Source organism: Triticum dicoccoides, chromosome 5B, assembly GCF_002162155.2.
Source record: "Triticum dicoccoides isolate Atlit2015 ecotype Zavitan chromosome 5B, WEW_v2.0, whole genome shotgun sequence".
Lineage (NCBI taxonomy): Eukaryota > Viridiplantae > Streptophyta > Magnoliopsida > Poales > Poaceae > Triticum > Triticum dicoccoides.
This window is the reverse complement of record NC_041389.1, coordinates 613,254,091-613,263,145: the sequence shown is the minus strand read 5'-3', so window position 1 is coordinate 613,263,145 and position 9,055 is coordinate 613,254,091. Positions and strand designations below refer to the sequence as shown.

The following is a 9,055-nucleotide window of genomic DNA, read 5'->3' as shown; positions in this document are numbered from 1 at the left end:
GGCGGCGCGGCACGCAAGGAGGCACGCGCGTGGAACCGCCTGCGTGCATGCGCGCCTCAGGCGCCGTGATTGGCGGCCGACACGCCACACGACGGGTGTGGGATTGCGTGGGGCCGGCGGGCGTGGGGGTGGGGCCGGCGCGGCGCCACCGACAACGCGTTGACTGCGAGCGGCCGCTTTAATTTTTTTCCCTCCCGAGCGGGCGGCCGGCCTGTATTCATATACGTATACCTCCGTCTGTTTTTTTTTGCGGGCGGGCGGGCCGGCGGGGCAATCTTATGCCCATCCTACCCTTTGTTATGAAGGGGTATTGGGCAATCTCAGCCCTCCTTGTGTTTACAGGGGGTCTACCGAAGCGGAAGTGTTCAAGCATCGCCCTTGGTCTCTGACAAACCTAGAGATATTACTCTCCTGGCTATTCCGGATGTCTCTCCTTCCCATGCACATGCTGTGACATCTTCTAATTCTTCTCTCATTCTACACTCAATTTGATCACCATATCTCTAGTGTATTAGGCTAGTGCTACCAAAATGTTAAAATGAACAGAACGGCAATGGTCCATGGAGTGGCATATATATACAAGGAAAGCATCATTCACATGAGCGACGGTTGGTGAACATTCAATTATTTTGCCGGTCGAATGCACATGAACTAGAAACTTATAATGGATAGGCTAGTAAATGATATTTCAAAGAGGACATTATAAATATGAATCCTAATTTGTGTCCTCGAAGGGTTCAACTCAGATGCTCTCACCCGAGTGAGCTACCCTCATCTTTTGTATGGGCTAAGGGCAACTTTAGCAGAGTCGTCATATGTCCCCGATCGCCATAATAATTGTTAATATGATGATTTTAAACCAAAATGACACTATAGCATAGTCACCATATGGGTGTCAACAGCATAATTTATGAAACTCGCTCCATAAACAACCTCATAGCCTTCATATTTGGAGGCTGGGGAGCCCCAATATGAAGCTTGCTCCATACCTAGCCGCCAGCGTGGGAGGGAAGTTTCAGCTTCCTCCTCATGCCACAGCCGGGTTTGAAGCAGCGTTCATAATTTAGAAGCATGTCATAATTTAGAAGCATGTCATGTTCTGATTAATCACCAATGAGTGGGGCGACGTGACCAGTAACCACTTGTCCATTAATAATCACCAATGAATGGGGTGACGTGACCAGTAACCACTTGTCCATTAATGACCTCCACCGCTCTCCCCATTTGCCAAATAGGAAGACAAATTCCACAAAATGCAACATAAGCTGAGCGTACCAGGCGTACAGTTACTTCATAGCAGCCAGGCCCGGTTTTCTTCTTCACCAGCAGTGAAGACGGCGGTGGTAGCGCTAGCAATTGAAGCCAGTGGTGTTAACAGCTCAAAACTGCACATGTATGTAAACATATACACTTAAACATACCCGGGGTCAACTTCTAAGCACATTTCTGTGATGTCGCTCGACATCACAGACTACATGTAGCTTCGCCACTGTCAAGACGACAGAACAGTGGACATAAGGAAAGTACCCAACCGACGAGCCACATTGCCTCAATTCTGCCACTTGCGGTGGACCATTTAATCGACTCAGAAAGTAGTGCCGTCTGCAATGGTGTTCCTCCGAACCTGGGTGAGCAGCGTCATGTCCCTCTCTTCTCCGACGGCGATGGTCTTCTTTGCACCAGGTCCTCTAGAGGGCGTGCTTGTAATCTTCTTTCTTTTATTGAGGTCCTTTCTGCAGTTTGTGTTGTGGCACCTTCTTTCTGGTTTCCTTTTCTGGGTGCGTACATGTTTGGGTTCTGTAACTTTTGACTTTGAAAGAACAGGCGTCATAATCTATGTCAAAAAAAGAAAAGAAAAATGTATCAGAGAGCGGGTCAAATCTTATCATGAAGATTAATAAAGGAACGAGAGGGACAGAAAGGGAGGGGTGGTTAATCAGTCATACAAACCATTAGACTACCTGCAGGGAACGAGGCAGCGGCAATATTTGGTGCAACGATTTAAGGTGAACCCTCCAACAGACGCAGAAGCAGAATCAATTCCTATCCTCGCCATGGCGCCCTTGGCTTCCAAAATACTTGACTCTCTCACCATACTGATGATGTGCACCACCGCACTCGTCTCAGCCGCTGGAGCGCTGCCATCACTTGAACAACAAGCAGGGGCACTTCTTGCCTGGAAAGCCAGCCTCAGTCAGCAAAGCCAAGACGCCCTGCGATCCTGGAGAAACATCTCAGCACCTTGCCGTTGGCAAGGCATCCGGTGTGGTGGACGCCGGCCGGTGATCGCCGCCATCTCCCTGCCGGGGATGCGGCTGAGAGGGACACTTGAGTCTCTTGACTTCTCGGCTTTGAGGACCTTGGTGGCCCTTGAGCTCTCGCACAACGAGCTTGCCGGGAGCATCCCTGTGAATATTAAGCTCCTCAAAGAACTACATGCTCTCCTCCTGCATGACAATCAGATAAGAGGTTCAATACCACCTGTTTTAGCAAATCTCACAAAACTGCGTCTCCTAATGCTCCATGACAACCAAGTCTCCGGTGAAATACCAAGGCAAATAGGCGAGATGGGTAATCTTGTGAGCCTGAACTTGTCAAACAATTACTTAGTTGGTCCTATCCCTTGTGAAATAGGTCACCTTAAGCATTTGCTTAAATTAGATTTGTCCAGCAATGACCTTTCCGGACCAGTTTCCTTCAGTCCAGCTAACTCATCCATACAAAATCCTATGAATAATTTTTCATCTCAGCCTACTGCAAAAGTAAACTTAGAAAACATAAATATGCTATCATTATCCCGTAACAACTTAAGTGGTCCCATTCCCAAAGATATAGTGAAATTTTTCAACCTACAACACTTAGACATAAGCCAAAACAACTTTTCAGGTTCAATCCCAAGCAATATAGGTAACCTGACCAAACTCACTACCTTGTACCTTTACCATAACCAACTTTCTGGACACATTCCTCGAGAACTAGGTTATTTAGTGATTTTAGAGGACTTGAGGCTCAACAACAACACACTATCTGGTTCCGTTCCAAGCAATTTATGGAATTTGACCAAACTTACTACCTTGCACCTTCACCGTAACCAACTTTCTGGACACATTCCACTGGTTTTGGGATATTTGGTGCACATAGAGGACTTGCGGCTTAGCTACAACACACTAACAGGTTACTTTCCAAGAAATTTGTGTAATTTGACCAAACTCAAGATCTTGTACCTTGGCCAGAACCAACTTTCTGGAAAAATTCCTTGGGAACTAGGTTATATGGTGAATTTAGAGGACTTTCAGCTCAGTTTGAACAACCTAACAGGTCCTATCCCAAACAGTTTAGGCAATTTGACTAAGCTCGCCTTCTTAAACCTTAATTTCAACCAATTTTCTGGACACATTCCTCAAGAAATTGGTGAGTTGATGAATCTGGAAATGTTTGGAGTCTCTTTGAACAATCTATCTGGTGCATTGCCACCGGGTCTTTGCGCGGGAGGCCGACTACAGTTTCTCACTGCTAATGGCAACAACTTGGTTGGACCCTTGCCAACAAGCTTGCTAAGTTGCAAAAGCCTAGTCAAACTTCGTCTTGAAGGAAATCAGCTTCAAGGAGATATTTCCGAGATGGGGCTTCACCCTAATCTTGTCTATGTTGATATCAGTTCAAACAAACTATTTGGTCAATTATCTCATCGCTGGGGTGAGTGTTACAAACTTACGATGCTACGTGCTTCAAACAACAACATTACTGGAGTCATACCACCAAGCATAGGGCAGTTATCTCTGTTGGGGATACTTGATGTTTCAGCAAATAAACTTGAAGGGCAGATTCCACTGGGGATTGGCAATTTAACGGTGCTGTTCAACTTGAGCCTCAGTAATAACCTGCTCCAAGGAAGTATACCTAAAGATATTGGATCGCTAAATAATTTGGAGTACTTGGATTTATCATCGAACAACCTAAGTGGGATGATACAAGGGTCAATTGAACATTGTCTCAAGCTTCACTTCCTGAATTTGAGCCATAATCGCCTCAATGGCAGCATTCCAATCGAACTAGGAATGCTGGTAAACCTACAAGAATTGTTGGATCTAAGTGATAATTCATTTGCTAGTGTCATTCCGAGTCAGCTGGGTGGTTTGAGCATGCTCGAAGTTTTGAATCTTTCACACAATGCATTGAAAGGTAGCATCCCACCATCATTTCAGCGCATGTTCAGCCTCCTATCCGTTGATGTGTCATTCAACAAATTGGAAGGGTCAGTGCCACAGAGTAGGTTGTTTGAAGAAGCTCCAATCGAATGGTTCATGCAGAATAAGCAATTGTGTGGTGTAGTGAAAGGTTTGCCCCCTTGTGACCTTACTGAAAGTGGTGGACGAAAAAAGAAGCCCAGAGCTATTTTACTAGCTATAATACCTGTTGTTGTATCTTTTCTGTTTATCATGGCACTAGTAACTTTGCAATGTAAAAGGAGGAAACCCAAGGTGGAATGCGCAAATGAGTTGCAACAGACAAAGCTGTTCGCCATCTGGAACTTTCATGGAGGAGATATGTACAGGCAAATGGTTGATGCCACAGAAAATTTTAGTGACGCTCACTGCATTGGAATTGGAAGTAGTGGATCAGTATATAGAGCTCAGTTACCAACATGCGAGATATTTGCAGTAAAGAAGATTCATACAATAGAAGAGGATGAGCTATTTAATCGTGAAATAGATGCCTTGATGCATATTCGGCATCGCAATATTGTGAAATTATTTGGCTACTGTTCTGCTACTCAAGGAAGATTTCTTTTGTATGAATACATGGAAAGAGGAAGCTTAGCAGCATCTTTAAGGACCAAGGAAACTGCAATAGAGTTGGACTGGACAAGGAGGTTAAATATTGTTCAGGATGTGGCCCATGCTTTGTCTTACATGCATCATGATTGCTTTGCGCCGATAGTCCATAGAGATATAACAAGTAACAACATTTTGCTTGATCTGGAATTTAGAGCATGCATCTCTGATTTTGGTATTGCCAAAATATTAGATGTGGATGGGTCAAACTGCACAAGGCTTGCCGGGACAAAAGGATATCTTGCACCAGGTACAATAATATATATATATCTATGTCGGTTAAATCAACGTGTTGTACGTTTATTTTTGTCACTTCGATGGATGTCTTGCATAGCGTTATATATATTTTCAGATCAATAATGAAATGATTAGCGTAGATCTTCATAAATGTGTCAGGAAGTAGAGTATTACTTATTGGTTTGTGTAAATGAAACCAATTATACAGTCAAAAACCAGTATATTATATATCTTTTTATCGACCATACTATGTTTGTCTCTGGTCTCTACAATTAATCTACATACGAGAACTCTCCCGGATGCAAATGGTTAGTACCATGGTTGGTGGACTAGCCAGCCCGGGTTTGAGCCACGCCTTCTTACTTTAGTGTGACAGGGAACAAGTCTTATTATCCCTTCACCCCGCTTTTTTCAGTACATACATACAAAAAGGTTATTAAAATTAACTCTTCATTGTTGGCTTGGCAGAGCTTGCATACACAACAAGGGTGACGGAGAAGTGCGACATCTATAGTTTTGGAGTGCTTGTGCTCGAGTTGTTCATGGGACATCATCCGGGTGATTTTCTTTCGTCCCTCTCGTCCATGGACAAGAAAAGTACAATACCCAAGTATTTGCTGGACACCCGGCTCCCATTGCCTAAAGCTGAGATTGCAAATGAAATATTCAAAGTGATTGCCATCGCTGTTCGGTGCATAGAACCTGACCCATTACACCGTCCAACGATGCAGGATGCAATCAAGGTGTTCTCTGCAGATGAAGGACCCAGTAATCTTGATTACCTGCACACTGAAATCGTCATCCCTGCTTGTGGTTTTGAATGTTCTTAGCACATTGGTGTTTCTTCCGTTGCACCTTTTGATCAGAGACTATAATTAGTCATTTCGATCATAGATTATTTTGGCTTTACCCTCAAAGATTGTACAATAGGAGTACTATACTTTAAGCTGATCAGTCCTAACTGGTTGGCTATTTGCTACTTCTAGATATTTGTATAGCAATGCAGATCAACTTTTTGCTACTAGTTACTAGCTACTAGCTAGCTGTAAATATTTATATAGCTGATCGTGCTATTTCTTCAAAAGAACAAATAAATATTCCATTTGCATCCTCTTATTGATTAACTGTGAGCCAATTCAAGTCAACTGGTTATTTCCTATATCTTCACCGCCATGGCATACTTTATTGCCGGCCGGTGAGCTCATTCACGCTCTTGGAAATGCTCATTATCAAATGGAGGCCTCCTGGTGCGTTTCTTCTAGTGGAATTCAGATTGACAGACTTAATCTAGCCTGCAAATTGCTACAGGTAAGCAATTGGAATTTGATTGTTCAGGTAATCATTGATCTGCTACCGTAAAGATGGACTATTTTTTTACTGTTATTATTAGCAATTTAGCATGTGCTAGTTTTCAGTTTTACACCAGCTTATATCCCATTAGGGCGTCTCCAATGTACGTCGGCCATAACTCTCAGAAGGTGGACCTTAGACTAATTTACACATTGAGGAGATCGACTGTAAGGGCGTCTCCAATGTGGCCATAAGGTCGTCCGTAAGGCACCTTAAGTCAACCTTAGGCGACTTTAGACATTGTGAGCACATGAATCAGCAGCGCCTATGACTACCCCAAAAACACCTCATAACTACTACAAAAAATACCGCATGCAAAAAGCCAAAAACATTCATACAGTATATGGCCCAATTGCACTATAAATCTAGAACTTAAACTCAATGCTTAACATCCAACAAAATAGATAAAACATGACAAATTCTACAAATAACAAAACAGAGATACAAAAGTGTACCGAAACAATTGTTTGCTTCATCTGTGTGTCCCATGACCTGATCAACTGTAGAAGAAGAACCAACACCTTCAAGATATCAACGGTATAATTTCATAAGAAAAGGCATAAGCATCAAGTGAAGTAATTATCATTGATACAAATCTGAAAACTTACCACTACAACGAGGTAAAAACCCCTTTGCGAGACCTATAGGACTGAAAACGATATCAAATGTCATTATCATCAATACTTGCAAGTACACTCCCTGACTCCACTGAGCTGAAGCGATAGAGTGTAGACACTCCCGCTGCGGGCACTGATGAAAAAAATCCTCTTCATCTTCTATTTCTACAGCATGAAATGAAATTGATAAGTGGTAAGAAAACGCATCGATTCGAGTTCAATTCAATACATATGCATCTGTATTTCAACTGAATCTAGCTTCAATGCACAGATTCAGAATTCCCGCAAAAAATAAAAAATGCACAAGTTCAGAACTTGCCGAGTCGGCGAGGCGAGCAGCAGCAGCGGTGCGCAGAGTAGCTGAGCGAGGAGTCGGAGTGGGCGCTCCTCGGCTTTGGCGGCGCAGCGGAGGCAGGGGCCGGAGGCGGCACCTGACTGCCGAGGCCGAGGGGAGGGAGCGCGAATCGGTGTCGGCGCTCCTCGACTTGGGCGGCGCAACGGAGGCAGGAGCCGGCAGCGTGGCGGCCGCGGAGATCGGGAGAGCACCTGACTGCCGGGGCCGAGGGGCGGAGGGGAATGCGCGGAGCAGCCAGCAGGCGGGGCCGCAGGGGGGGAGGGGCGGCGGCGGACGGCGGTGCGGAAATGCTCAGGCACGGGGAGCACAAGGGCGAGATGCGGCGCGAGCGTGCCCTGCCCTGCGTGCTGGAGCGATGTTTTTTTTTTTTGACGGGTTGCTGGAGTGATGTTTAGAAGGGAGCTCCTTTTTCTATCTTTTTTCAGTCTTTTTTTTTCTTTTTTTGACATCAATCTTTTTTTTTTTGAGAATCTTTTTTTTACATCAATCTAAGGGAGGTCCTCGTTAGGGCCTTCGGCGCGCGCACAGCTGGGCCGATTGTCCGGCTCGCTCGTTGCAGTTTCAGCAAAAACCACCAGCTAGTATCTGTTCCCTCCTGTTAGGGTTTATCATCCTCTCGTCGCCGCCGGCGATGTTGAGATCGGATCGCCCGTCTTGCCATTAAGCTTGGGTCTTGGACTCGATCTGTAGCAAGAGGGGGAGGTCTGTTTCCCGGTCCCTCCGTTGGTTTACCTAGTGGGACTAGGGTTTTTGTTTCTCGGCAAGAACGCAAGAGTTGTCGTCGCTTGGCGATGGTGAACAAGGGTGATCCGTCGGGCTCGGGATCCAAGGGAAAGGGCAAGCTTGAGGATCTGATGCAGGAGCTGGCTCTGCAAGAGGACGATATGGATGATGTGATCTTTGAGGATGATGATTAGCCAGCAGCGGAGGAACTCCATTGGATGATCCTGGTTCGGGTTCACATGGATAAGGATTTCAGCACGTATTGGTTCTTCCGAAACATGAAGACGGCTTGGGATCTAGCCCGGCCAGTTAAGATCAAAACCCTAGAGGAGAATTTGTTTCAGATACAGTTCGACTGTCTAGGGGATTGGGAGCGGGTCACGCAAGGGGGACCGTGGCGCTTCAGAGGAAACCCCATGATTATTGCTCTGTATGATGGCTACACAAAACCCTCCACGATTGAGTTGTTCAAGTTTGAGATCTGGGCAAGGATTATCGATCTCCCAATCGCTTTTCATGGCAAAGTCAAGGCTCTGGCCGCCAAGTTTGGCGAGTTCGTTGATTCAGAACCATCATCCTTCGACTTCGAGGGGAACTTTTACAGAGTCAGGGTCAGGCTTGATGTGCGCAACCCTCTGAAGAAAGCTACCTCGCTGATCCGAGGGGGTGAGAGATAGATTTTTGCCGTCAAGTACGAACAACTGCCAGATTGGTGCCAAGTCTGCGGCATGATGGGGCATGAGTACAAGGAGCATGGCAGCGGGGTTCACCCACCCTCGGCCCTAATCTTCAAAAATCTTCGAGCACCGGCCACAACAGCATGGGGTACCAGGCGCCGCAATAGGAGACAGAGGAACATGACCGCGGATCAGCAAGGATCGGGCCAGCAAGTTTCGGAAGAGGAAGATGACCATGGGCATGAGAAGATGGATATGGAG

At 45.5% G+C, this 9,055-nt stretch overlaps 1 protein-coding gene and 1 long non-coding RNA gene across 2 annotated transcripts; one reads left to right on the top strand and one right to left on the bottom strand.

Moving 5' to 3' along the window:
• Positions 1 to 1,371: 1,371 nt before the first annotated feature.
• Positions 1,372 to 7,201, bottom strand: LOC119312058. Its single transcript, XR_005151216.1, has 4 exons — positions 7,031 to 7,201; positions 6,878 to 6,943; positions 1,951 to 2,447; positions 1,372 to 1,834 (listed from the first exon to the last, which is right to left on the bottom strand). It is a non-coding gene; the product is annotated as an uncharacterized LOC119312058 (long non-coding RNA).
• LOC119312056 (probable leucine-rich repeat receptor-like protein kinase At1g35710) lies at positions 2,280 to 6,318 on the top strand. Its single transcript, XM_037587781.1, has 2 exons — positions 2,280 to 5,085; positions 5,541 to 6,318. Exons 1-2 carry the CDS (start codon positions 2,310 to 2,312, stop codon positions 5,900 to 5,902), a joined length of 3,138 nt encoding a protein of 1,045 aa, XP_037443678.1. The 5' UTR covers positions 2,280 to 2,309; the 3' UTR covers positions 5,903 to 6,318.
• Positions 7,202 to 9,055: the final 1,854 nt, after the last annotated feature.

Bases quoted from the DNA above. Each gene is read 5' to 3' on its own strand.
- LOC119312056 (XM_037587781.1), top strand. From the start codon at position 2,310: ATGCGGCTGAGAGGGACACTTGAGTCTCTTGACTTCTCGGCTTTGAGG. The intron at 5,086-5,540 runs GTACAATAATAT...TTGGCTTGGCAG, and splicing joins AAAAGGATATCTTGCACCAG to AGCTTGCATACACAACAAGG.